The following is a 27,778-nucleotide window of genomic DNA, read 5'->3' on the forward strand; positions in this document are numbered from 1 at the left end:
GCGCTCGTTCTTCCCCAAGTCTACAAGGTCTCACGAAAGCCAAAGCAGCCTTGCTTGCTTGCTTGGAACCCTGACCCTCGACGGCTCTCCCGAGTGGCTTCGCTTTCGCCGCGTACGCCTTCTCTCCGTGTCAGCACGCAGCGGGGGTGGGGGGTAAGGCTATGAAGCTGTCCCGATCAGCTGCCCCCCCCCCCACCACCACCAGCTCCTCTTTGAGAACCCCACAAATAAAATAACGAAACGCGAACTCCCCGAACTGCCCAGTGTCTCTCTCGTAACCTCCCCTCCTTTCCCTTACCCCGAGCCAACCTTTCGTCGTTCCGTCTTGACACGGCGTGTGTCTGTGTGTGTGTCTGTGTGTGTGTGTCTCTGTGTGTGTCTCTGTGTGTGTGTCTCTCTGTGTGTGTGTCTCTGTGTGTGTCTCTGTGTGTGCCCTGCTTGGTGTGTGTGTCTCTGTGTGTCTCTGTGTCTGTGTGTGTGTGTCTGTGTGTGTGTCTCTGTGTGTCTCTGTGTGTGTGTGTCTCTGTGTGTGTGTGTCTCTGTGTCTGTGTGTCTCTGTGTCTGTGTGTCTCTGTGTCTGTGTGTCTCTGTGTCTGTGTGTGTGTCTCTGTGTCTGTGTGTGTGTCTCTGTGTGTGTGTGTCTCTGTGTGTGTCTCTGTGTGTGTGTGTCTCTGTGTGTATGTGTCTCTGTGTCTGTGTGTGTGTCTCTGTGTCTGTGTGTGTGTCTCTGTGTCTGTGTGTGTGTCTCTGTGTCTGTGTCTCTGTGTCTGTGTCTCTGTGTGTGTGTCTCTGTGTGTGTGTCTGTGTGTGTGTGTCTGTGTGTGTCTCTGTGTGTGTGTCTCTGTGTCTCTGTGTGTGTCTGTGTGTCTCTCTGTGTGCCCTGGTTGGTGTGTCTCTGGCTGTCTTCCCCTCCTCCCTCCTCGCTGCCTGCGGCTCCGTCTATCTCCTCTCTCTCTCTCTGCGCCCGTCCCTCCCCTCCGTACGTGGAGAGCGTTCACGCCTCCGACGACGCCGACGCCGCGATGACGTCTCTCTACGCCTGGGTCAGCTCAGACGGAACGACGCTGCCTCGGTGGTGGTGGTGGTGGAGGAAGAGGAGGCGAGAGGGCGGGTGGGTGACTGTGTGACCGTGAGTGGGAGCAGAGAGAGAGGATGGGTGGGTGACTGTGAGTGAGAGCAGAGGGAGACGAGGGAGATGGGGGTGACTGTGTGACCGTGAGTGGGAGCAGAGAGAGAGGGTGGGTGGGTGACTGTGTGAGTGAGTGGGAGCAGAGAGAGAGGGGGGAGATGGGGGTGACGGTGTGACCGTGAGTGGAAGCAGAGAGAGAGGGGGGAGATGGGGGTGACTGTGTGAGTGAGTGGGAGCAGAGAGAGAGGGTGGGTGGGTGACTGTGTGAGTGAGTGGGAGCAGAGAGAGATGGGGGAAAGGGTGGGTGACTGTGTGAGTGAGTGAGAGCAGGGAGAGAGGGGGGAGATGGGGGTGACTGTGTGACCGTGAGTGGGAGCAGAGAGAGACGAGGGAGATGGGGGTGACTGTGTGAGTGAGAGCAGAGAGAGACGAGGGAGATGGGGGTGACTGTGTGAGTGAGTGAGAGCAGAGAGAGAGGGTGGGTGACTGTGTGAGTGAGTGAGAGCAGAGAGAGAGGTGGGAGATGGGGGTGACTGTGTGAGTGGGAGCAGAGAGAGAGGGTGGGTGGGTGACTGTGTGAGTGAGTGGGAGCAGAGAGAGAGGGGGGAGATGGGGGTGACGGTGTGAGTGAGAGCAGAGAGAGAGGTGGGAGATGGGGGTGACTGTGTGAGTGAGTGGGAGCAAAGAGAGACGAGGGAGATGGGGTGACGGTGTGAGTGAGTGGGAGCAGAGAGAGAAGGGTGGGATGGGGGTGACTGTGTGAGTGAGTGGGAGCAGAGAGAGAGGGTGGGTGGGTGACTGTGTGAGTGAGTGAGAGCAGGGAGAGAGGGTGGGTGGGTGACTGTGTGAGTGAGTGGGAGCAGAGAGAGAGGGGGGAGATGGGGGTGACTGTGTGACCGTGAGTGGGAGCAGAGAGAGAGGGTGGGTGGGTGACTGTGTGAGTGAGTGGGAGCAGAGAGAGAGGGGGGAGATGGGGGTGACGGTGTGACCGTGAGTGGAAGCAGAGAGAGAGGGGGGAGATGGGGGTGACTGTGTGAGTGAGTGGGAGCAGAGAGAGAGGGTGGGTGGGTGACTGTGTGAGTGAGTGGGAGCAGAGAGAGATGGGGGAAAGGGTGGGTGGGTGACTGTGTGAGTGAGTGAGAGCAGGGAGAGAGGGGGAGATGGGGGTGACTGTGTGACCGTGAGTGGGAGCAGAGAGAGACGAGGGAGATGGGGGTGACTGTGTGAGTGAGAGCAGAGAGAGAGGGTGGGTGGCTGTGTGAGTGAGTGGGAGCAGAGAGAGAGGGTGGGTGGGTGACTGTGAGTGAGAGCAGAGAGAGACGGGGGAGAGGGTGGGTGGGTGACTGGGCGAGCGAGTGAGAGGGTAAGAGGGGGGATGACCGTGGGTAAGAGAGAGAGAGAGCGTGGGTTGACTTGGTGAGTGAGAGCAAGGAGAGAGAGAGATAAAGGAAAGACAGGGAATGAGTGAGAGAGAATGAGTGAGCGGGGAGTGGTGGGTAGAGAGAGAGGGAAGGGGTAAGTAGAAGGAGAGCAGAGCGTGAAATATTTCGTGAAATCTTTCATTTTAAAAGAGGTCGGCGGGGGGGGGGCACATAAAGCAAAGCATTGAAAAAAAACCCCGAAATGATGAACGAAGCAAAGTGCCGACTACACCGAGCATCTTCTTGTCTCCTCTGATCTTAAAAAAGAAGAGAGAGATAAAGGGAAGAGCGAGTTGGTGAGTGTCGTGGGTTCTGGGTGGAAACGCCGTTTCCTGTGCGGGGAATCGTAACATCCCGGCAGGCAACAGACGTGGTGGCAACGACGAAGCGACTTGATGAAGGCGGTGAGATACATTACACAACATCTCGTTTACTAGCTGGGCGTTGCGGCGGGGTGTAGAGAATCTCACTCTTGCTGTACAACAACAACAAAAACAAACAACAATAACAGCGTGCGCGGTACTGCACGATTCGAATGCGGAAACGCCGTTGCTGCTCACAATTGGCGAATCTGCCGCTTGCGGTGTTGACCGACCCTGGGTTTGAGTGCGTACGACGTCGCCCGCCATCGGTTTAACACGTGGACTTCCGCGATAATACCAATATTATCCACAATATTATCAATAACTGTTGGGATTAACGCTTACACGCGATCTAACACCCCTAAAGAAAAAGAAACGCCTCTGGGTGACATCTCCGTGGTGAGTTGATGCACAGGCGTCCCGCGGAGACGGGCCATGATGGGCAAGCGTGTTGTTGTGTGTGGTGTGTACACTTGATATTTACAGATACACACACTCGTGTAAACGCCTGCAGAATTGTGCGCTTGCTATTGTAAATGTACCCATACCGCGTCAACACATACGGTTGTAGCCCCGTAATCTTGTACGGGAGAAATTAAAGAGTTTTTTTTTTCAAGTCCATACGGGCACATTTTTTTTTGTCAATTTGTTTGCGTTTCTCCCCTTTTGTGATGTGGGATTTTGTAGGATAAAGGTTGATATTTATAAGGCCACGGGGGTGACGAATAAGGTCTGAATTGGTCTGTAATAAGTGTGGGGCACTGATAATGGGTTGACAGGTATATATACACGTGTGTGTGTACTTGTAAACGTCCTTACGGCAGACAGTGTTACTGGTAGCAACCTCCTGGTTACACCACCAGCCCACAGGGGATTCTTGTGTCCGTCCGTCCGTCGTGCATCCAAAAATGGGAGGGGCTGGGTGGGGAGGGTGGGGAGGGGCTGGGTGGAGAGGGAGGGGCTGGGTGGGGAGGGAGGGGCTGGGTGGGGGGTGGGAGGGGTGGGGCTGGGTGGGGAGGGGATGGTCACCCCGTGGTGCCCTTATAAAACTCAACGTTTAACTTTCTCACGCCGGCTTGTGCCCGCCCTCACAGTCGGGCATATTGTGCGGAATACACCACGTGGTGCCGCCGTTGACCCTGGCCATTGACCGAGCAACCCAACGTTCCTACCAGCTCCCTTCGCAGGAATGTGTTTGTGTAAGTGTTTGTTTACGGCATGCGGTGGTTTGTGTGTAGGTCAATGAGACGCAACAACCCCGCCAGAGGTGAGTTACACAACCGTGTTATTGTGTACTTGCCAATGCAACGGTGTACTCAGTAATGTCATTGTGTTATAGCACTTACCATTGTGTATACTTCCTACAGGATATGTAACTCGGTGTTTGTGTCTGTCTCTTTGAGCTGCATACACGCCTCCTAATGTGAGTACACGCGTGTTATTGTGTGTTTTAATACTGTAATTGTATACAGTTCTTACCAATGGCTGTACGTACTGCAAGTAGTGTGTGTGTGTGATGTATATGTTATGGTGGTTTGTGTGTCTGTAGGAAGAACTGTTTACACACTTGTGTAATTGTGTACTTGCTGTGCATATTCTGAACGTACAGTATGCACATTAGCCTGCAGTTATGGTGGCGGTAATTTCTTATTGACTTACACAGTACTACCTTCATAATGCTACAATGTAATTGTGTACTGCACTTGCTAACCTGTGCTGTATTGCTGTTGTAATTCGCTGAACCGCCCATACTGGACATCTGTAAATAAAGAGCTTCATAGCTCATCGGATTTCTCCAGTCTGAATACAGATTCTGATAACACTGTAACACAATTTTTGTTCCTGGGTAGTAAGTGTTATTTCATAATTGGTTATGCCTAAAAGGTATAGAAAATTGTTATTATTCCCCACAAACTTTGCTTTTGTGACCAGGACAGTGGTATTTTGAAATTTACCTATTTTCAATGAGAAAATGGGCAAATTTGTGTATTCTCGTTCACATACAGTCAGAAAAAAACAACATATGAATCAAAATTAACATTAGTTATACTATAGTAATGCAAAAATGACTACAAAAAATTTAGAAGTGAGTAGTTTTTCGAGATTTACAATTATACTGTAAATCACTTTTACGATCAGCCCTCAAATGTAGTCTCCCATCATGTTCTCGTTATACTGTCCTTGGTAGCGGCATTCAAATCCCAGTATATCCTGGTGGAAGCGCTCGCCTTGCTCCTCTGAGTACGCTTCCATGTTCTTTAATGTATCAAGATGAGCATCAAGGATGTGGACTTTGAGGGACATCCTACAGCCCATTGTGCCGTAGTTCTTCACCAGAGTCTGAACCAGCTCCACATAGTTTTCGACCTTGTGATTGCTCAGGAAGCCACGAACCTCTGTGACAAAGCTGTTCCAAGCCGCTTTCTTCTTACTAGTGAGCTTCTTGGGGAATTCATTGCACTCCAGGATCTTCTTTATCTGTGGTCCGACGAAGACACCGGCTATGACCTTTGCCTCAGACAGCTTATGGAAGAAGTCTTGAAGGTACTTGAAGGCTGCCAACTCTTTTTCTACAGCTCTGACAAATTGTTTCATAAGGCCCAATTTGATGTGCAGTGGTGGCATCAGCACCTTCCGGGGGTCCACCAGTGGCTCCCACTTAATGTTCCTCCCCACAGAGAACTCTCTGTCCGCTGTGGCCAGTCCCACCTGTGGTAGTGCGCCTTGGTGTCTAAATCTTTTGTAGTAATTTTTGTATTACTTTAGTATAAGTACATGTTAATTTTGATTCAGATGTTGTTTTTTGTGACTTTATGTGAACGAAAAGACACATTCGCCCATTTTTCTCATTGAAAATAGGTACATTTCTGAATATCACTGTCCTGGTCACAAAAGCAAAGTTTGTGGGGATTCATAGCCATTTTCTGTACTTTTGAGGCACAAGCAATTAAGAAATAACACTTACTACCCAGGAAGAAAAAATATTGTGACAGTGTAATAGTTCTGGAGGACAGTTAAACACGTAGGCTTTCGCTCTCAATATTATCCGATACAGGCTTTTCTGGGTTAGATCGCGTAAATATAAATGTGTGGTTAAACCCGGCAGCACCCGACACAGACAATTAGTAAGGTTTTGCCACGTAAACAAAACACACCCAAAAAACCCTCTAATAGTTCTGGTGGCGTTTCTCTCACCAACGGGCACATACCACCACCACAACTGTGCACACAACTCACACTCACCAATGTACATAACTGATACATACTGGCTAGTGTACACCGTTGCGGTGAGGTTGTGTGTCTCGACCTACAGACATCACCACCTTACTATGTACATACTTAATGTAATTGTATACTAAGTGCCTACTAAAGTACCTTACTAATACTGTCTGTACGCAGAGCACACAGCAAATGTTGGGTCGGGTGTCGGTACCATTTCTGTGTACACACTCATGTAACTGTTTACATCACTAGTTGAACACAGTTGTGATGTTGGTGTGTGTTGCGTGAAGGGGGGAGCAGTGGTGAAGCGGTTAGCGAGTTCGATTCCCGCTCACGGCCACCAACACCGATGACGCAAGATCTGAACCGGTCCTGGGCCTCCCCTAGGTCGACTCAGCCTCAACTGAGTACCTGGTGCGATGTGTAAACATCAGCACCGAGGAGACAAAGGCGGCCGGGCGTAGTGCTGGCCAACCACCCCCCTCGTATCCCGTGCTAGCCTTCATAGGTGCTTGCTAAGAGCACTTGCCCCAACAGTCTTTTCAGGCTATACAGGGGGGGGGCGGATCTTTGTCTTTGTATTGCTCTGCCTAAGCTCCCAGCTGTCATGTACTGTACTGTGAAGCTGTGGTTTTCCATACACAGTGGTGTGTGTGTGTGTGTATGTGCTGTGACCACGTGTAACAAGTATCTCCCAGTCGACATGTGCTTTTAGCTGTACTCATTCCTGATAATCATCAGCAGCCGTGGTCCACTGCTGGATGAATGTCTCCCACAAGCTGTTGGTAGACCTCACGCGGCCTTGCTATGCAACGATCCATTGGACTCCTGCACGGGAGCTGGTTCACCGGTCCGATGTCACCTCGGATGTGTTCCCTCCGTTGGCTGTCATTCTACCATGGGGTCTCATCTCCCAGCCAATCGTCATCCTTCCCAAGCCCACTGACTTTTGTGAACAAAGAATGTTGCCATCTCGCCACTGGTTACAATGTCGCAGAGGCGTGCGTGCTCCTTTTGGTTGCCATTCCTTCAGACTTGGCTATCGTCATCCTGTTTCACTGGCGTGTGCCGTATGTAAGGCATCATGATTAGTAAGGCATCATGATTAGTGTTGGTTTGACCGCTGCTCGATGAAGGCCTTCCCCATCTCCCACGGATCCTGCCGGGGTATTCCATCCTATGGTTGCCATTCCATCGTCGCCAGCCTCTTCCGTCTGCCATCCTTTCCAGCGATGTGCTCTGTCCAAAAACCCAACTTCACTTTTCAAGTCTCAAATTTGCGCTTGTAATCTGATCCACGTGTTCCTCTTCCTGTTTCCCAGTGTAATGCCAAACATGCACCTCTTTACACACACTTAAACTTTTGTAAAGAAAATTTCTTATGTCAGCATCCACGTTTCCTATCCATGTCATTGCAAGTCGTATCCACCCATTGAAACGTTCTTCTGTGATATTTGAAGAAGGGCCATTGACTGCAACGTCGCCTATGATATGTTTCCTTCTAAGGCAGCGTTGTTGGCGAATGTGAGTTTTCTCTTGGCATTTGTATGTTGCTTTTCATTGTCGACTTCGATTTTCTAAAAACACTCCAAACCTGCTCTTACTAGCCTCTTAATTACATAATTTGTAGGCCAACCATGCCTTCAGTTATTGCCAAAGGTATACATGTCACTCTGTTGTGCTTTCCAGTCAAGGACTGAATCGGTTGTTTTGTTTTGTTCAAGTTTAACTTGAGCCCAACTTTGCAGTGTCCTTTTAAAGGTCCATCATATCTTCCTGCAGTTTCATTGGTTGATATCAGTGACTGTTATAAGCCAATCAGAGATGTTTAATACTTTTCTCTGTTTATGTTTCAAGCCTTTTACCCAATACAATTTCCCTAAATACTGGATCTCGGAATGTTGCTGTGATTGTTGTGTGTTGAACTTCTTCCGCACCGTACGTAACTTTGGTGAGCGCGCGTTCCCTTGGTGAGACCATATCTCATGGACTCACTCGTGTTATTTACTTTGCTACTTTCTTGAATCCATCTCAGTATTTTTGTTGTTCCATCATATACTCTACAGTCTCCATATATTTTGATGTAAGCCTCTATTTGTGAGAGCTTGGATGATCATATATTTGGACCGAGTCAAATAGCATGTTTCAGGCCGAATGTCCTTTGTGAGGGGAAAACACGTGACCATACTTCACCATGCTGCCTCGGTGCAGATTCGTGGAGATATCCACTTCGCAATGTGGTGCATACCACCCTCATGAAAGCCACCTCCGAACTATTATTATCTTAACACCGCATGTGACAAATCAGAATCAGAATGGGGTTTTATTCGCCATGAAAGTTCGCAGAGACAAGGAATTTACCTTGGCAGGAAGGTGCATACATTCAACATATAGTAGTAAACTTAAATCTAAAATAAGTGGTATACAAGTCTAAACTATACTAAAGGTACCTGGAATGCACCCAATCTCGTCAGATTTTGGTAAGTTTAGCCCTGAAGGTGGTCGAATGCACAACGAAGTTGTTACAGGCTAGTGCGTCGTAGCAGCAGAGGGCAGTGAAATCAAATCCATTGCCCTTGCCGTGTGTACTTCATTGCTCCCGCATTCATGCTGCCCGTCTTCAGTTTATTTACTTATTTCAGTTTATTTATTTTGGTATAGCCCTGTGACTTCATCAACTCCCACTTACCAGCATGGTGAAATATGCTTAAATTACCCCCACGCTCAGCATAGTGTGAGGACACCCTCATATTGCAGTGGAATTCCAACAAGGGCTGTAACATGTACTTCTGTAACCAGTAACCGGTAATATTACTACTGTACTGGTGACTAGTAAGCATTAAGTGGCTTTTGCTTTCTGTTGACTTGAGCGTCAATAGGAGGGATTGTGTATAATGTATTAGAGCTTTAGGCTGACCCTGCCCTATGAGTGAGCCCAATCAACCACCATATGACAAATTTTTAGCACCAACATTTTTAAATGTTCTGTTTCAGATTCTTCTAGTCATAAACATAGACTTGACTACAGGTATACCAACTGTAGCCTTTCGAGCTCTTCCAGAACTTAATTGGCATCAAAGATTTCTGCAGAGCCTTAAAATACTTTTGGGGGTGTGGGTGGCCAGCACCATGCCCGGCGATGTTTAAGACACTGCACCAGATACTCATTTGAGGCTGAGTCGCCATAGGGGAGGCCCAGGACCGATTCAGATAATCGTCACTGTTGTTGGGCGTGAGCGGGACTCAAACTCGGGTCGCCGGGTTCGTAGCACAGCGCGCTAATTGCCGCACGAACGCTTCCCACCATTTACCTAATTCACTTGTGTCAGATTCTCGAGGTATGAATCACACATTACGGCTTTAAAGTTGTCAGTTTTACAGTGCGAGGTGTGGCCACATAGGATGGGATGACACTCAGTCTCTGCCGTCCGTGAGTATTCTCCGGGTACTCCAGTTTCCACCCACATGAAACTCATTAATAGTATTGGCTAAACATGCCAATGTAGGACCCTCCAGTAAAAATTGTGTCTTGGGGACTCACCGAGACCTTCCTGGGTAAATAATTAGCAATAGAGTAATATACTCATGTTAACAACAACTCAACCTTTGCATGTGAAGTAAAGCCAAACAATAATTAGCAATTCTAGATGAAGGCCGCTTGTGTTGTGGCCGAAACGTCGTGATTTTTGTTATTTTATTTTCACCTACGTGACTTTACCCAATAGAACCAAAGAGTAATAATTAGCAATTCATAGTCAAGTAGGATATGAGAGGGCGAAACCTCCGAATATTGGATTTTAATTTGTTGCATTGAGCGTGTTCTTATATTGAGGATAAGGCAGCCAAGGGATGGAATGTGTCCGAGAGGACGTTTTCCCCCGAGCAGACGGGGTGATGAAATTGCTTTGTGTGCAAGTCCTGCGTGGGTCATTGCATTGCAGGCCTGTGGGAGAATGGCGACAGCTTGGGGCGGCCTTCGTCCAACAGTGGATTGATCATGTCTGATGATGATGATGAAGGAAGGTCATAGAAAAATATGATCTCTGGAAATATACAGAATGTGTGTGTGTGTGTGTTTTAAATAAGAAATACTGCGTTTGCAAAACTTAATTTATGCATTATGCATGGGCCAGATGAGTTAAATAATCTGTGGGTCGGCCACATGTGTGATTGGGCTGTGCTGCGTGAGACTGCGGTTAAACAAGAAACCCATGCATTTGGATCAGCCTCAATTGTAGCAATTGAATAGCGTGTGTGTTTGCTCAGCCTGCTGCAACAACTCAACATCAATTGCCAGTGAACACACGTGTGTTAGAGGATTTTAATGATGCCCGAGATGCACTCCGTAGTGCATCAGGGGTTTGTAAGCTTACGTAATCACACCTACTGACAAGCCACTCATCATGTCATTCCCAAGGATGGATGTTGTTGAGAAAGCAATACATCTCATAGTCTACCTACCGACACCCAAACTCGTTTATCTAATGATGATTACTGATCATAATTGGAAATACTGTAATCCTGGCTCCATTTGTACTTCATGCTCTGGCTCTTAGTATTATTAATTGCACTCGGTCATCTTGTAAATCGATACAGGATGAATCACAAATAGTTTTAAACTCTGTGTATGCGCACAAAAACTATACACAGCAAGCGATGGGCTTCATTTATTAGTAAACATAATTTGTAATGTCTGCTTGCAAAACAAACACTATGACAATACAAGAGAGGCCTGTCCTCCGGGTGAATACCACGTAATAAAAGGGCAATCTCTCATCAGTATCAATATTTCATTGCGATAAATAGATAATGGTGCAGCCCTGCAATTACGGTACTTATGCTACAGTCCGTAGAAGGGCCTCCAAGAGGGGGAGCTCTACTAAAGGCAATTTGGCCTCACCTTCCATGCTGGCTAGCAATCTTGGAAGAGGTGAAAGTACCCACACTTTACCCCACTACATATGACCTGCCAATTGACTGTCACGTACCCATTTGTACTGTTGGCTGGACCGAGGTGGATTAGGGAGTGTTTAAGAAACTTCCACCTTGGGTTGCAACTACCATGCCGAGAAATTGAATCAAACCGGCGACCTCTGGATTGCACGTCCAGTGTGCTGACAGTTACACCACGGCAGCATTCCCCGCGAGAGCGCCGCAGAACAAAAGGGTAATCTGTCATCGCTATCAATATTGCATTGCGATAATTGCCGCATTTAAAAAAATGGCTCGCGTTTCTCCATCCCGGTGTTTTATGCAGGTGACGCGCGGGTTTGCCAAATCCCCAGCTGTGTGGCAGCTCCGTCACGGAGTAAAAAATAGGATCTCTGCTGGGGAAAGATGCCGCGCGAGGGGGTCCAAAGAGGAAGGGAAGAGCTTGGAGACGACGGCGTGATGGAGGGCACGGGCGATAATGGCACATTCACTGCTGCAGCAGATTACAAAGCCGCTGACTTGACGCAGGTTAGTGTCGGCTGCTTTGACTGCACAATTGCAACACGAATGACCATCAGCAGCTCTAAAAGTGGTACAAATTTTCTGAGAATGGGACTTATACGTATAAAAAAGGAGCATACACCGAAACAAATGATTTAACTTTCAGCCATCTGTCAAACCACCCCTGCACGCAGGCCTTCCTGCACCGTCGTGATGATTCTTTGACCATACTTCAACTTAGTGCGGATGGGTGAATGCGTAACCCCCGGGCCGTTTAAAATATCACTCGTCACCGATGTTAGCCTTGGTTTCTCGGTCCAGAGGGCATGGTTTAATCTAATGTTGTACTTAAATCATCGTGTTACTCAAGTTACCCAATGACATCAGTGATTGATCCAAAGATACGGATTATAATTGGGGCTGATATTAAGCGGTATAAGTGCAGTATTATCTTTTTTGCATCTCATTCTGATAATGATGAAAAGTAATTTTGTTCACGTTTTGTACATTTTAATGTAACCATAGGTTGCGCAGTCATATAGCACTTCCTTATCATCGCAGTATGGCTCTACCAAGCCCTACTCCCTTCATTTGTTCTGTCCATTTTCCTCCAGCTGAGCTTCAGGCGTGGCGAACGGATAGTCGTCCACCAGCAGATGTCAAACGAGTGGTGGTGGGCCGAACTGGGCGGCTGCTTTGGCTACGTCCCCGCAAGTTACTTAACGGAAAGGGACCCGCTCCAGGACCTGGGCGAGGAAGACACTTGGCAGGACGATGAGTACTTCAACAGCTACTCCAAACTCGTATGTCCCAGTGCCCGAGTCACTCGCGATATCGGTTACACCGGCTCTGTTTTTACCTCCACACGCTCACCAGTGGTGGAAGTAATACTGATCGGAATTCCCTTGAATTGTCATAGCAATAACAATACTAATTCGTAGCCAACCTGGCGGCTGAACGGATGAGTGAATGGTTTCGCAACCCAGACATATCATTGGAAGAATAATATCTCCCAATACCAGAAGAGGGGTGAACTACATGTAAACACATTGTTTTATGTGGTGCGTTATTGCGCAACTGGCAAAAACTTGGACTATAAATTGTCTGGAAAGACTTACAGATTCTCCAGGACAGCTACCTTAAAAAAAGAGATCCTGGGAAAAGCAGGAAAGGTGGCAACACTAGTCACCTGCCAGGCCAGTGGACTTGGAAATTCATATCATTCAAAACACGAGATCACAGGCAACTGCATGACTGACGTGAGCAGAGGTTAGGTCAAAGCCAACGTGAAAGTGCAATTGTCTTGCAATGACGTTGCTAAAAACAATGCGGTTGTGTGTCTTGCTTTATTTAACGTAGATTGTAACGCTGAGTAAAGTAAACAAAAACACGTGTCACTGCATTGGCATTGTTGCACAAGCACAATTAAAAACCCAGCGCATTCGTCAATAAAATTGCCCGAAAGACGAAAAAATTTACAACAGTTGACGTTTTTGAAAATGGCATTACTTTACCGGAGAGATGACGAAGGGCCATTGTTCTTAACGAATGTGTTCAGTTATTTGGGAAAATAAAGTTTAATTCGCGTCACAAACACGCATCTGTGTTGCTCTTTAACTATAGAAATGCATGCTCTAATTATATGGATGGGATCACGTGGTTAACATGGCTGATTTTATTTTTACGTATATGATGGCTAGATGTTTGATAAGAAAACTGGACAAATCTGTCTTTCTAGAGGTAAACAACACATTCCCCTGTTTTCTCATATTTTTGTTTTATGTTTTTACCTTATTTCACTGAAGTTCCTGGATAGTTTTTGAAAAGTGAAATTTGTAGGCTCAGGAAGCACCTTTGCTTACCTAGACCCCTGCCGGTTTTCCTGGGCCAGGTTGTCCAGGCGAGAGGTGAGGGCGGAGGTAGGGCCTCCTAGCCTCTACTATATTGCACACAGATATTGGCCATCATTGAGTTTAACTCGGTAATGTATAACTGTGTTGTAAAACAAAAACGGACACTTTCAATGTGTAACATAGCATGTTGCACAACATTAGAGGATTGTAACAAATATAAACGGTAAAGGTGCAGGCCCACAATTACTTGCTTACATCACCGCTGATGGAAGAGCCTTTACTAGGTGGTGCTCTAGGTATCCCCTCAAAGAGGATATTTTGTTCTACTCTTCCATGTATCTTGGGAGAGGTGGAAGTACCCGCACATTACACAACCTGCCGATCGACTGCGGTGTACCCATTTATACTGCTGGATGGACAGAGGATGGGATGATTTGACAAACTTGTCCATTGTTTCAGCTGCCATGCCTGGAGATCCAAGCCGACGACCTCAGTATGTCCAGTTCAGTGTGATAACCATGGGTGGCCCTGAGCCAGATGGACATGTCTCGTTAGATTTCGATTTAAAGCTTTCGTGACTGCAAGGATTCATCTTCTTTGGTTCTTTCGGTAAAGTCACGTAGAATGAGAATAAAATAATAAATTAATAAAATAAAATAACACAATAAAATTCTCACGACTTTTCGGCCACAACACAAGTGGCCTTCTTCAGGTGAAAGGAACAGACCTGTCGGGACGACAGAGCTTCATTGAGGCTCTATTGTGTTATTTTATTTGCTTAATTTATTATTTTATTCTCATTCTACGTGACTTTACCGAAAGAACCAAATAAGATGTCTCGTTAGGTCTGCGTATCTCGTTTTGGTCATGGCTCGGCATGGCAATTAACAGCGAGAGCCCCCCACCACCGCATGCCGGCTCGGCTCAAATGAGGACAAAGGCTATAAAAGATTCCAACAAGCAAATTCACTTTAATCTCAAAACAATTACCCCCCCGCCGCCTTTTAACCGCTGCGTTGCCGTGTGCAGAAGCTGCAGCAGGAGATGCTGGCCGACCGAGTGCGCACCGAGACTTACGGTGCCGTCATGAAGAGGAGCCGCGCGTGGCTACGGGGCAAGGCGGTGCTGGATGTTGGCTGTGGCTCTGGTATCATCAGCATGCTTTGTGCCAAGCACGCCCAGCCATCACGGGTACGGTCGCCCTCGACCCGGCACACTGCGCACCGCTCAGAGAGACGCACATCAGGGCCCTTTTTAAAGAGTCGTGTCAAGGCAGCCTGCACAGGCAGATTTGTACCAGCACAAGCCAGCTGATAGACGTGATTGTTATATATGTATTAAGCCGCATTACTTTAACCATTTAGCTGCACTTTTTGCAATTGGTGTACAATATATGGATTTTGCCGGATTCGAACCCAAACAACTCGGTGACAGCTGTACATCAGCTTACGTCAGCTTGCTTACATTTATATGCATATCTGGCCTCTAGGATGAGCGATAGTATGAGGAGCTCGCTATCGGAAGGTTGCGAGTTCAAATGCTGGTTTGATGGTTGACTCGGCCCATCATTCCTCGGGAGCTTGATAAAATTAGTACCACTGGGAATTGTAAAATGACCAAAGCACTACTGTGGGAAAGTTAATTGTAGTTGTCCGATTGCTACAATTGCTCTCACCCTAGGAATGTGGAATTTCCACCACTGGTTCAGGGCTCTAAACATAAGATGAGCACCAATGACTCAATGCTCATTTGGGGCAACATATGCCGTTTGAATTATTTTTTGGATAACATATGGAGCAGTACAGGGGTGAATTCTCCGCAGCTCTAATTAAATTGTCTTTGCTGATACCATGGAAGAGTGGCGTGGGTTAGGAGATCATTCTTGGTTACAATTTGCAGGCTCTAGCACACGCGCATCACACACACCATCGTCATCACCAGTTATTGTGTCTAATGCTGCATACACAATATTAAAACTACGCTTTGCATTTGTTGTTTGAAACTTGAAGCTGTAAAAGTCTAAATTAATATTTAAGCAGTGGCTGCAAGGGTGAGAAAGTCGCGGAGGAGAGTGACCTGCCATGGAGCAAAAAAAATATACAGGAGACTCACAGGGAATACAATGTTCTTTCGGTGCGAAACATTCCTACAAGTGGAAATATGCAGTGATCGAAAGCGGTGTATAGCTTACATTAATCATCATCTGTTACTTCCATCATTTCATTAGCGACATTGAGGCCAAACAAATGTCTGCCATAGTTCTCTTTCTGTAGCCAGTCTCGCTGTTTCATTCAGTATTAATCTGTATTCTTCTCTATCTTTCACCACTGCATCTGTCTGCCTGCTTTTATGTATTCTACTACTCATTTGTAGCCATTGTTACTGCTTCATTCAATTTCATTCTCGTAAAGTGTTCGAACCACGGTAGCTTTTACAAAGCAACCGTAAACATCAGCCACATTGAATTTACTCATCCATTGCATATGTATCATTATAATAATAGTAAATTGACACCATTTTATATTATGACTGATGATGCATCTAGGATATTTAGAACTATTAGTATCTGCTGAAAATGGCTTAAGAGGTTCAGTGATTAACTTTAAGCATATCAACAAAATTCAAGGGAACCTTGTATTCATGCATGTGCACTTAATTGGCTGACTACAATCCCAGCTAAGAAGGTCATTGTAAAGTCACGTAGAATGAGAATAAACCAATAAAACAAAATAAGACAATAAAATTAATTATATTTTACGGTGACCTTCAGACCGCAGCCCCTTTCGCTGGCATTGCCTCTTAATACCTCTCACACCACGGTTAATGGATTGGTTTATAACATGGAGGATAACAGCGCATCGTGGCTGTTTCTCCCCCCTCCTCCTTTCCAAGCATAGATGGACTCGTCCATCTGAACAAAGCTCGTCGCTGTCCGTGGTGCTAACGTTGAAAAGAAAAAAACGCCACCCATTTTTTCGCCATATGGCATTGTAATGTATAACGACCTATTGTTAGTAGCTCAGCTGATTGGAGAGTATATAGAGTTTATTGATAACATTGATGTAGTTTATATTTTAGTTTTTTATTAGTTTACTATATGGTATTCATTATATAGTGTAGTGTATACCCAGTTACTTTATGTTTATAGCTCAACTTATTGAAGAATATATTGAGTGCATTTATTATATTGATGTAGTTTATACTTAGTTTTTTCACATCGGTTTATTGTATGATAGTTGGGTAGTTGCAGTCCTTTAGCGTCCATATATTAAATGCCTCTGTTGATATGTAAACTTTGGCTTTAACATAGCTATTTCCGTGACCAGTCACATGCTAATCCCTCACATTAACATCATGCTAATCTCCCAGTTACAAGCTAATTTCTGACTTTAGCACCCTGCTGATCCAAGACTTTAACACAGCTATTTCAATGCTAAATTCTCCTGTTTGATATGTAAACTTCTTTGTCAAGGCGCTGTACTTCTCCCACCTAGCTTAAAAGACGCTGGGAATCTTAGCAGCGTTCATTGAAGCGCTGTCGTCCCGACAGTTCTGTTCCTTCACCTGAAGAAGGCTATTTGTGTTGTGGCCGAAACGTCGTGAGAATTTTATTGTCTTATTTTGTTTTATTGGTTTATTCTCATTCTACGTGACTTTACCGAAAGAACCAAGAAGATGAATCCTTGCAGTCACGAAAGATTTAAATCGAAATTTAAGGTCATTGTAACACACAGGTTTGGCATGAATTCTGCAACCAAATCGTGATCAGTATTTTCAGATCTGGTAAGCTACGTAGGTTTTTGCTTGTTTAGCATTTGGATAGGAAACTACTTGGAAGGCCAGGTTTTGTGGATTGAGTTGCGAGGTGGCCAGAAGATGGCAGCATAGCAATGGATTCTTGAAGCCATCCATGCTGAGTTTTGATTTTTACCCCCTATGTGTGGGTTTTCTTCCTCCCACAAATTAAACACTCATCAATGGAACTTGTAAAATTATTGCAATGCAGGACCCTCCTGCAAAATAGTTTTTTTCTCATTGAATCGGTCTTGGGTAAATAAAGGCTGATATTTAATACGTAGGCTTTTGCGATCAATACTATCGAAAAGAGGTTTTTTGGCTTAGATCACGTAAATATTTTAAGGACACATTGATGTTTACGTGACATAACCCAAAACAACTCTTACGGAAAGGCTAATATTTTTCATAGACACCTTTTGACCAAACCACCTGAAAAAGCACCCCATCTCTTGAGACCACAAAAGCTAAGCAGGCTTGATCCTGCAAAGCGCTTCAATGGGTGACCACCATGCACAGGGTTTGCGGGGTTACATCATAGACAGCGGAGGGTAGTGCAGCATAATCCCTTGCTGTACCGTAGCTTCTCTACGCTACTATGTCTGTGCTCCCTGCCTGGCCCACGTGTGCACCGATCAAACATCGCGAAGCATGATCGTGCAGCAGTCGGTTGGCAACAGAGGGTGGCGCACGCACGTGCGCATTGTTGTGACCGTCAAGGTGTACGCGGTGGAGGCGAGCGAGCTGGCGCGGCTCACGGAGCAGGTGGTGCGGTGCAACGGGATGAAGGACACCGTGCGCGTACTGCAGGGCCGCGTCGAGGACGTGGAGCTGCCCGGCAGCGTCGACTGCCTCGTCTCCGAGTGGATGGGCACCTGTCTGCTGGTGCGTGTTTGTGCCGCCTCCCTGCCCACCTCCCCTAAATAACCAGCGTTTTATTTATTTATTCATCATCATCATCATCACTTAATATTTATACCGCACCTCCCATGCAGTAGATCTCGAGAGCGCCCTGCCGCAGCAGGGGACCCCCCCGGTGGCAGCTGCCCCTGTGACGAGAAAGGTGAACACAGCACCGGCCAGCAAGTGGGCATTAGTCTGCCTGTCAGGGGGTGATCTTACTACATAGCTTTGTGAGTAATTTGGCAGACCTGTTTACAGCAGTGGTAACACAAAAACCTGAGTTTAATTCCTAGTCATAGCTAATATCAGTGACAAGTGACATTTGAACCACGACTGGCCCCACCTCCTCAATATCTTTCACCAACCACATTTACCAGCGTGACTAAGTATACAATGTGGATTTATATAGCATCGAAAGTGACTGCATCTAAAAAAAGCTGAATATAAATTGGGGGCATATTTACTTTATATGGAGAGGAGGAAAGTCTGGTCAAACAACCCCCATGCCTGACAGCGTGGGAGGCCTTTCATCCAGCAGTGGATTGATTTTCAGCATTGCCAGAAACAATATATCAATTGGTGGAACACAAGACGACACTATTCACATTATTAAAGAATAATCTATACTATTACGACTGCCAGCTCAAGAAATAAAATGTAATAACATATTTAAGTCTTTTCAATTTGCGATTTTATAGCACTATAATACAGACGCTTGGAATTTGTGCAGTTATTTCTATAAGGAATTTAAATAGCTGCAGATCGTTGGCTACTTGACGAGCTATTAGTAACTGCATGTGTGGCCACCCTAGGTATGAGCCATCTTTACATTTTCTAGTGGAGTGGATAAAGCGAAGTGATTAGGAAACTCAAATTAAAGTAAAAAAAATACACCGTTTGTCTCATTAATGTTGCCTCTTGGCAGTCCAGCAACAACTAAAATGTGACCTTTGCTGTCCATGGTGTCATTGCCTTTGCGGTAAAATGTAAAGGTGTCGACCTGCAATTGCTCGTCGCTGCCACTGTTGTCCGAAGCTCAAGAGAGGAAGCTCTAAAGGGCCTCTTCTTACATCCTAGTCAGACCCATTTTGGAAGCGGAAATACCCACACTTTACCACACCAAGTGTGACTTGCCAATTGACTAACTGTGGTGTATGCATTTATACTGCTGCTGGGTGGACAGGGGCAAAAGTGGCATTCAAGAAAATTGCACTCGTTTCAGCTGCCACGCTGGGAGAATCAAATAGAACTGGCGACCTCTAGATTGCCAGTCCATTGTGGTCGCCCATTAACACCATGGCAGCATCCAGGTGAATGGTTTAATATCAAGTAAAACCTTGTGCTCACAATAATAATAGTAATAATGACAAAACGCGCCAGATTTTGCAGCAATAACTCAAGAGGCGTGGAGCCAAGCTCAGGGCTGCTAGAAAGCCTGACCAAACAGATAGAGGCCTTTAGATGTTTCTTGAAAGTCAGAGTGTATTTGATGTTGCGGATGTGCAAAGGGATAGAGAGTTCCACACAGAGGGGGCGACAGCAGAGAACCAACGTGAGGCTATAACAGTTCTGAGACCTTGGTGTCCAAAGCAGATTTTGAGTGACGCTGCTGTTCATTTTATTGCCCAGTTTGAGTTCATGATCGAGTCGGTGCTGCAAGCCCGTGACCGCTGGCTGCGAGATGGAGGAGTCATGTGGCCCTCAACAGCTGCCCTGCACTTGACGCCCTGCTCGGCTCAGCGTGAATACACGGACAAGATTGGCTTCTGGGACTGGCAGTATGAACTGGACTTCAGCCAGCTCAGGTGTGGTATGGATTGCTTTGCAAGCACAGCAAGAGAAGCACCCTGGCCAAAGGCAGCAGCCATAGCCTTCATATAAAGAAGGATAACTGGGTTTGTAATTATTCGGCGCACGCAGCGATTCTATGAATTGGCATGATACGGACATGTTTTTTTGCTCTACGAAAATATATATTTTAGGGCACTTTTTCACTATGTTTCTATTGTTTCTCATTAATTCAAACATTGTTAAAGAACCTGATTCGATTTCATGTATCATGAGCATAATAATGTATTTTTTAAGAGATGGGTCAGGAGTCAGAGCAATGAGCTGGCACTGTTTGATACATTTTAATTCAGGCAGACAGCTATGATCAAGTGGATTCGGTTGTTAGTTCTCAGCCTGGTCACCAATGACTTCACAAAAAAACATCACATTAAATTTGATAATGCACTTAATTTTGATAATTTCCAGCTCTTAGAATAAACAAAAGACTGCTTTCCAAGATTACTCTCAGCAGCATAGCGGGTGGGAAAATGTTGCCGCCTTGACGGGGATTTCAGAGGTAAGTTACCGAGCACGAATGCCCGTGCTGCTCTGCGTACTTCATTGCTCACAAATGGGATAAAATTATGGGGAAAAGGCAAAAGATAAAAATAATGTAAGCTTTTAGTGAATTTATCAATGCATTGTTTCATGCCTAGCCACAAATGACTGCTGGAATATGGAATCAAACACCGAATGATCCCAGATGCTATTTTAGTAAACATTACAAGAATTACGGAAAAATGTAGGAAAAACACGTGCAAATGAACATTTTCTGGCTGGATAACGTTGAATACAACTCGAATGTTTTTCTTTTTTTAAAGCTAAACAATCAACGGAGCGATTTAATGTAATTATTCAACCTCATATGAGGCTTTAAAATAGGGCCAAACCCAAGTGATTCACATTTTAATTTCAGTGGTTTCAGCGGCCCAGGTTGTTTCACTGTGCGCAATGAAGCTTCACAATTCGTGTCATCTACCGCTGGCCGTAGGACTGAGGCGGCGAAGGAATATTTCTCCAAGCCCAAGCACGACCACCAGATGGACCCAGACGACTGCCTGGCAGAGCCATGCTGCATCCTGCAGTTGGACATGAGCAAAGTACAAACTTCCGAATTGGAGGTACGCCCATTGATTGGCCCTCGAGCCGTTAGCCCAAAAATGGTTTATTGGTACCACCCCAGGTGGCAAATGCTAATAATAACAATGCTATTGAAACATTTTATTTCTGGATAACAAATATGCATGATAGCAAGGTCAACCTGGTTACTTTTTGTGAGAACAATTGCATAAAAGAAGGGTACGTTCGTATGTTTGGCAGAGAATATAACTTTCAAAAGTATTTACGTGACGTGAAACATACATGAAATATGAAAATAGGAAGTGTGGATATAAGACAGTGTTTGTGTGCAGATTTCTGCCCAATGTGGACACGGGCAGTATTTGCCACCCCAGGTGGTACCAACCACAACCCCCAACAAGGTGCATGTGATCACCTTGTGTCTGTGCAGCAAAGATATCTGCAAAGTGTTGCTTTATGACCAATATTTGTGTTTACTCCAGTGCATAGTAACTCAAATGAAGTGGTCAAATAAGAGAGTAGCCTCAAGTGCAATTGAGCTTTTCATTGATATCTTTATTCTTGTTTGTGTATATTGTCTATACTACGTTGTTTTTTTCCCACATTGCATTTCATCTGCAATCATATTTACTGTGTTTAATTCTGTTAATCTCAAACACCCCTTCTGGCGTTTCCAAAATTTATTGCATGGGAGACACAGCATAAATAATACATGATGATGAAGAACCAAAGTGATGCAGAGGAAGTATTTCATTGATATTTTGTTGTTGTTTTTTTCCAGGAGATTACTTACGAATTTATATTTGAGGTCAAGAAAGCAGGACCTATGCACGGGTTTGCGGCGTGGTTCAGCACAGAGTTTAAGTGCCCCGACTCCAACCCTTCCATCATTTTGGACACAGGACCCATGAGCACGTAAGCCTGCCTGGCATTTCTGCTTTGTTCCCATCATCATTAGCCACGATAAATCCACTGCTGGATGAAGGCCTTTCCAATCCGCCACCGCATGATCCCGCGATGGAATTATCCATTTGCAATGTACACTTATGCCTGCAAATATTAATACAATGTAAACCTATTGTGGTAACTTGTAAACTCTATAACATAATTTTCCGTGTAATGTTTAAAAAAAAGTTTCAACTCTGCTTTTTATTTAATTCCAACACCATGATCCATTATCTATCCACTGCCTGATGACAGCCATTGAACAACTTCGCCATCCCTACTGGTCCTGCAATCCCGTATTTCATCTCATTCCCTGTGGAAACGTTTACTATGGTGCACTGTGTGCTTATTTTAGACCGAGTCGACTTGTTTTAGGCCACCGGTGTTGTGGGCTGCGACCGAGAAGTGAACTTGTGTGTAGCCTGCATATCAGCTTCACTGCAGTAAACACGAAACCCACCGTGCGTGCACAAGAACGGCAGTAATTTTACTAATTCCAGGGCATAGGAAGTCGTAAATAATAAAGGTAGTTTCTTTTGTACGATGCGATGGACCAGACATAAAGCAACAATGAGCCCACGTGCCTGAATGGCATTAAGTGTAATAATAAAAGGTTTAGGTGAACATTGCTGTCGAAACCCTTCCAAAAACTACCACACGTCTTTCGCCAGCTGCGCCACTACCCATAAAGCTCTGAACAATAAGCTAAATTTCTCCATTGTCATAATGACACACGAGACGCACAAATGAAATTCTTTTAAAATAAATTTTGAAAATTAGTTTTAAAATATGTAATAGCACTGTAGTTGCTGTGAAAAATATTTTAATAACTGGTCATGGTTTCAATATATGATTGTCATTTAAGAGGTGACCAGGAATAAGGATTCTTATTCAGGCGCTCGCGCCAAATATCGAAGGCATGTCACCGGTACGTGCTCAAGCAACGTTAACCGTACCATTCCGTGCATAATTTGGCACATTTAACATCATGTAGCGATGATGCCACCGAGTAATCGTAAGCACTGGACGCGGCAACTAAAACAAAAGGCGAGTTTCTTTATTAATTATCCGCACCTTGACTACGTACGGTGCGAGAGAAGTTCAACATACATGCATTACATCCCCCTGCCTCTTTCCACCCAGCGGTGTAAATGGGTACAGCACAGGCGTTTGGCAGGCCACACACGATGAGGATTAAGTGTTGGTTCTCCCACCTCTTCAGAATAATGCCTTTTATTAATATATCGCTTTTCCCACGCTCAAAGCACTAAACAGTAAAAAGTATTAAAATATTATACATACTAAAAAAATCGTATTGCATGAAAAAAAACACTGGCATATGTATAGAACATAATAGCTGCATAGAGAGCATTCAAGGGATGGAATATACTAGGTGGGAGAGTTGAGGGAATTGAAGCTAGATTGCAATACCTTTTGAACAGATGAGTTTTTATTGAGATTTGAAGGTGGAGATTGACTTGGCAGATCCTATCTCAATGGGCAGTGTTCCATAGCCTAGAAGGAATTGAGAGGGCCCTATCACCAATGAAGTGGAGTTTGGTGGGAGGCGCGAGTTTGTGGGTGTCAAGAGGATCGTAGGGCACGGGCCAGGGTGTAATGGTGAAGACCAAAAAAAAAACCCTCAGAGGGCTCTCTAAAACTTCCTTAAGCCAGCAGTGGCATGAACAAGCACTTTCAAGGCAGTTTACCCCCCTTACCTTCCACGTGTTTTTTTGTTGTTGCCTTCCCCACTCTGCGTGTGTAAATTCTCCGTTAGCGCCACACACTGGAAGCAAACGCTCTTCATGCTGGACTCCCCCGTGGCGGTGACTCCTGGAGACTTCGTGGTGGGCAGTGTCGCGCTGCGGAGGAACCCAGTCTGGAGGCGGCACATGAGCGTCGCTTTCCGGTGGCGAGTCGCCCCGTCCACGGATGCCCCCGATGCCATTGGCGTGCGTTAACAATATTGAAAAGTCAAATTTCGATTTAAAGCTTTCGTGACTGCAAGGATTCATCTTCTTTGGTTCTTTCGGTAAAGTCACGTAGAATGAGAATAAAATAATAAATTGATAAAATAACACAATAAAATTTCTCACGACGTTTCGGCCACAACACAAGTGGCCTTGTGGCCGAAACGTCGTGGCCGAAACGTCGTGAGAAATTTTATTGTGTTATTTTATTTTATCAATTTATTATTTTATTCTCATTCTACGTGACTTTACCGAAAGAACCAAAGAATATTGAAAAGTCGTCAACTTAAATTTGTAACCGACGCAGTTTCTGTTCACTTTCGAGTGAAAGAGAGAATTAATCAGAGGCGTGGGAAACCACAGGCAAACTGGAAGGCAGCCAGAACCCAGCTACAATAATTTGTCAAAGCTGTGGTCCTATATGATGTGGGAGAAAACCAGAGTACCCGGAGATGACGCACGTGTGCAAGGAGGGGGGGGGGGGCGGGGGCGGCGTTGATAACAATCCCCACACAGGTGGAGCAGGTTTCCCATCATAAGCGACTGGTTATTGGAGGTGTGTAATGATTCTCAATTAATTGGGGTAAGTCGTCCAGAGTGGAGAGTGCAAAGGCCCACATTAAACATTGTCCACAAATAGGAAAAATAATAATAAAATAACCTTTAAAAATGAAAACATTGTCCACAAATAGGAAAAATAATAATAAAATAACCTTTATAAATGTGGTATATTTATTGAAAAATATTTTAAATACAAACTTTTTATGGACTTTGAAATGAACTAAACTTTTTTTTATTTTACCACGTAAAACCTACTGAGCTATTGTCAGAAGTGATTTGGCCACATGATAGCTCAACTGAAGTGGCTCATCACGTGGATATTTATAGCAGCCAAATACTCTAAGCACCAACAATGAACTGCTGTTCAAGGTGGAATATCTATACAATTTACTACTGTATAGGTTTTTGCAGTTGTTCATACTGCTCTCTCGTGTGTCCGTTGAGTTGTACCATGTGTATCGTTCTGCACGATGTCCAATGTTTTGCTTAAGCTCCTCACCCCGTGCAGCGAAACGTCAAAACATAATGCCATAACAAGATGCGGCACAACCTGAAAACAAACCGGATAGCTATCTCAACAAGTCGTCGGCTATGTTGATGTTTAATAGTCCTTTGCATTAGAAAAGATGTAATTTACGGGATTGCTTGGGCTTTCTTTAACTGACTACATCTCTTTTCAGGAGGGCCAGAAAACCTTTCCTCTGTGGCGCTGAAGAGCACATTAATCAACGAAAAATTCCAGCTGCACAGTTCACTACACCCTCAACCTTGTTGCTCGTTAATAATAATTATTCGCACAATTTTTACACCTCTCCGTCGTTTTGTTTATTACAAATCTGAAGAATGACTGCTCATTGTGTTTATGTATTTTATTATTAAATCAGTCGTGTGTTTTAGTAATGTTTCGTCAATTTATATTTTAAATTATTAAGTGTAATTCAACCTCCATAATGTAGTACAACTTATTTCGGAAGGATGAAACAAGGATGATCCGTTGTGTTTTCATTGCTCTAGACAGTTGTGCGTTGTGTTGACAAACATAAATATGCATTAGTTTGCTTTATGTCACTAATCGACCTGTATGTCAATCTCGTCCATTAGTTGACAGGTGCTATGTGTTACACACAACTAAAATACAATGGCCACAATAAAGTTTTAAAAAATCTGCTACGGTTGTATTTTCCACTTATCTTTGAAGCTCATAATTCCGCAAATTGTTTACAGCAGTAAAAATTATGTATAATTTGCAATGCAAGCAATGTGATCCAAGGTAAATTTGCAGTTGCTTGCGTAGGCAACTGCAGGCAGGCGGGCCTCCCACAAGATAACATTCTTAAGCCCACGCTCTGGAGGGTATATGGCCTACTCTTCCACGCTTGTAAGATGTGTTGGAAGAGGTACCCACACTTGACCCTACCACCACACACAATACGTGCTTGGTGCTCAAGATTTAATGCAAATTAGGTAAAAGATGTTGCTATTGAGTTTTACACGTGTGTGTATATATAAATGTAGATGTTGACTATCATCCATTATGCTAAATTACAAAATTGCCTCATGCAAAGTATGACAATTGTAAACGAAGCTACCTTATTCAATGCTTTAAATAGATACTTTGCTGATAATACAAAGATATACATAATTCCTGTAACAGTGATTAAATTCACACTGGCATTCTTTTTCAGTACGAAAAGAGCATTTCCAAACAATTTACACAAACTCATTGTCAACAAATAACTATCTCCTTGGGATATGTTCCTAATTTTTGGATTAATCTAACAAAATTGAGCTTATACCTTTAAGATGATCTGGAAAAATGTTTTAGGACTAATCCAATCAAATGACGTTACAAGTAACAATAACATCACATCCACGCTGTTGCCACAAAAAGTGGTGTCACATTGCATCAGGTGATGTCACTTTGTTCGCCCAAAAATAGATTAAATTAACATCCCAATGATTTTCAACCAAAACTCATCCATTACCTCTCTTCTTTAGTCCCTCTCTACTCACCCAAGCATACATCCATCATAAACCAATATACATGATAAACTTAGACATTCATAATAGTTTAAATCCTATGCACCGCAGCAAACCCATTTCGTACCATCCACACAGCCACAAAGCGTCACTGCACGGGGCTCAACAGGCTGTCGAACGGAGTCTGCTGCGGCTCTTGCTGCGGCTCTTGCTGCGGCTCTTGCTGCTGCTGCTGCTGCTGGGACTCATGCACCTGCAGCTCATCCTGCCGGCTCATCCAGCAGAAGACCAGGCTGGCCACGAGCGTCGCCAGCATAAGCCCCGCACATATGGTGAAGACGTCGCGGGGGCCCGTACGCACGTCTGCGTCGTGCAACGCGAGCAGCCCGAGGCACGTGAACGTGTTCAGCGGCACACGCAGCCAGCCCAGTACCCCCGCCTGGCTCTTCTCCGGTATGACCTGTGGATAGCGTCGGGACACTTGTCAACGTCGTCACCACTTGATATATAAATACAGCGCCGCTTGTACAGGGCATCTTGAGGCGCCCCGCGGCAGGGGACAACCGGTGGCAGGTTGGCAGCTAGAGTGTATACTTTAACTTGGCTATTTCAATTGAGCCATTTCAATGCTAAATTATATGCGAATTCCTTCGTCAAGGCGCTTTGTTTCTTCTCACACAGCTTAAAGGTCGTGATCTGAGCGTGGCTTTGTTCGCTCCAGCGCTGTCCTCCAGACAGTCTCGTCCCTTCACCTGATGAAGGCCGCTTGTGTTGTGGCCGAAACGTCGTGATTTTTGTTATTTTATTTTTTACCTACGTAAATTTACCCAATAGAACCAAAGAGTATGGATCCTAGCAGTCACGAAAGCTTTAAATCTAGAATAGGTTGGCAGCTGTCCCTGTGACGCACAAGGTGAATGCAAAAATGGGCTTGCAAGTGGGCATTTGTCTGCAAGTCGGGGGCCATGTTATGTCGCTTCCCAATTGCTCTAAGTAATTTATGAGTCGTTTATTTGGACCATGACAGCCGCACACATGGTCTATTTTTCTAATAACTCCAGGGGATCTTTAACAACCACCGTGAAACTTATGGCAGTGAAGTAATCAAGCTGATAATAAGAGTATTCAATTGCTTAAATCATTGGCTATCCTAACTCTTAAAATTTGTAAATGTATTATTTCCTTAAAAGTCTCCACAAGTATTGCTGGGCTAGCATTGGGATGTTTTGTTAATGCCATTAATAAATATTTGGTATGGGGAATAAAACCCATGAAACCAAAAAGGGTACCACTT

The 27,778-nt window shown here is 45.0% G+C and overlaps 3 protein-coding genes across 17 annotated transcripts in view; 1 reads left to right on the top strand and 2 right to left on the bottom strand.

Annotated features, from left to right (window-relative positions):
* The window catches only part of LOC116943909 (ubiquitin-conjugating enzyme E2 E2), a 35,554-nt gene extending 31,803 nt beyond the window's left edge, over window positions 1-3,751 (bottom strand). For 2 of the 6 annotated variants that reach the window (XM_032957252.2, XM_032957249.2), the window contains exon 1: window positions 310-972. The gene's annotated coding sequence lies outside the window, so the exon portion shown is untranslated. The other 4 variants (XM_032957251.2, XM_032957248.2, XM_076068093.1 and 1 more) reach the window with 3 other exon arrangements.
* On the top strand, window positions 1,033-25,672 carry PRMT2 (protein arginine methyltransferase 2). 4 transcript variants are annotated; one of them, XM_032957246.2, is made up of 10 exons: window positions 1,033-1,111; window positions 11,392-11,594; window positions 12,182-12,370; window positions 14,450-14,611; window positions 17,936-18,100; window positions 19,748-19,923; window positions 20,940-21,069; window positions 21,810-21,943; window positions 23,751-23,925; window positions 25,185-25,672. In XM_032957246.2, exons 2-10 carry the CDS (start codon window positions 11,472-11,474, stop codon window positions 25,215-25,217), a joined length of 1,287 nt encoding a protein of 428 aa, XP_032813137.1. In that variant the 5' UTR covers window positions 1,033-1,111; window positions 11,392-11,471; the 3' UTR covers window positions 25,218-25,672. The 4 variants fall into 4 exon arrangements, with proteins under 4 accessions (XP_032813137.1, XP_032813138.1, XP_032813134.1 ...); XM_032957247.2 differs by lacking the exon at window positions 1,033-1,111 and adding an exon at window positions 2,805-2,954 and having other exon boundaries at window positions 23,751-23,820; XM_032957243.2 differs by lacking the exon at window positions 1,033-1,111 and adding an exon at window positions 2,806-2,954.
* Window positions 24,658-27,778, bottom strand: part of SLC61A1 (solute carrier family 61 member 1) — a 30,830-nt gene continuing 27,709 nt past the window's right edge. For all 7 annotated transcript variants that reach the window (XM_032957240.2, XM_076068091.1, XM_032957241.2 and 4 more), the window contains one exon: window positions 24,658-26,944. In XM_032957240.2, coding sequence (XP_032813131.2) covers window positions 26,633-26,944 — 312 coding nt within the window. In that variant the 3' untranslated portion in view covers window positions 24,658-26,632. The remainder of the gene's footprint in view (window positions 26,945-27,778) is intronic.

Source organism: Petromyzon marinus, chromosome 19 (genome assembly GCF_048934315.1).
Source record: "Petromyzon marinus isolate PM22_M1 ecotype Great Lakes invasive population chromosome 19, UKy_Petmar_22M1.pri1.0, whole genome shotgun sequence".
Taxonomy (NCBI): Eukaryota; Metazoa; Chordata; class Hyperoartia; order Petromyzontiformes; family Petromyzontidae; genus Petromyzon; species Petromyzon marinus.

What these genes read in the sequence shown, in the direction of transcription:
- PRMT2 (XM_032957246.2), top strand. Translation starts at nt 11,472, where the DNA reads ATGCCGCGCGAGGGGGTCCAAAGAGGAAGGGAAGAGCTTGGAGACGAC. An exon ending in GGATGGGCACCTGTCTGCTG is followed by an intron (nt 18,101 to 19,747) that starts GTGCGTGTTTGT and finishes TTTATTGCCCAG; the next exon opens with TTTGAGTTCATGATCGAGTC. An exon ending in GACACAGGACCCATGAGCAC is followed by an intron (nt 21,944 to 23,750) that starts GTAAGCCTGCCT and finishes ATTCTCCGTTAG; the next exon opens with CGCCACACACTGGAAGCAAA.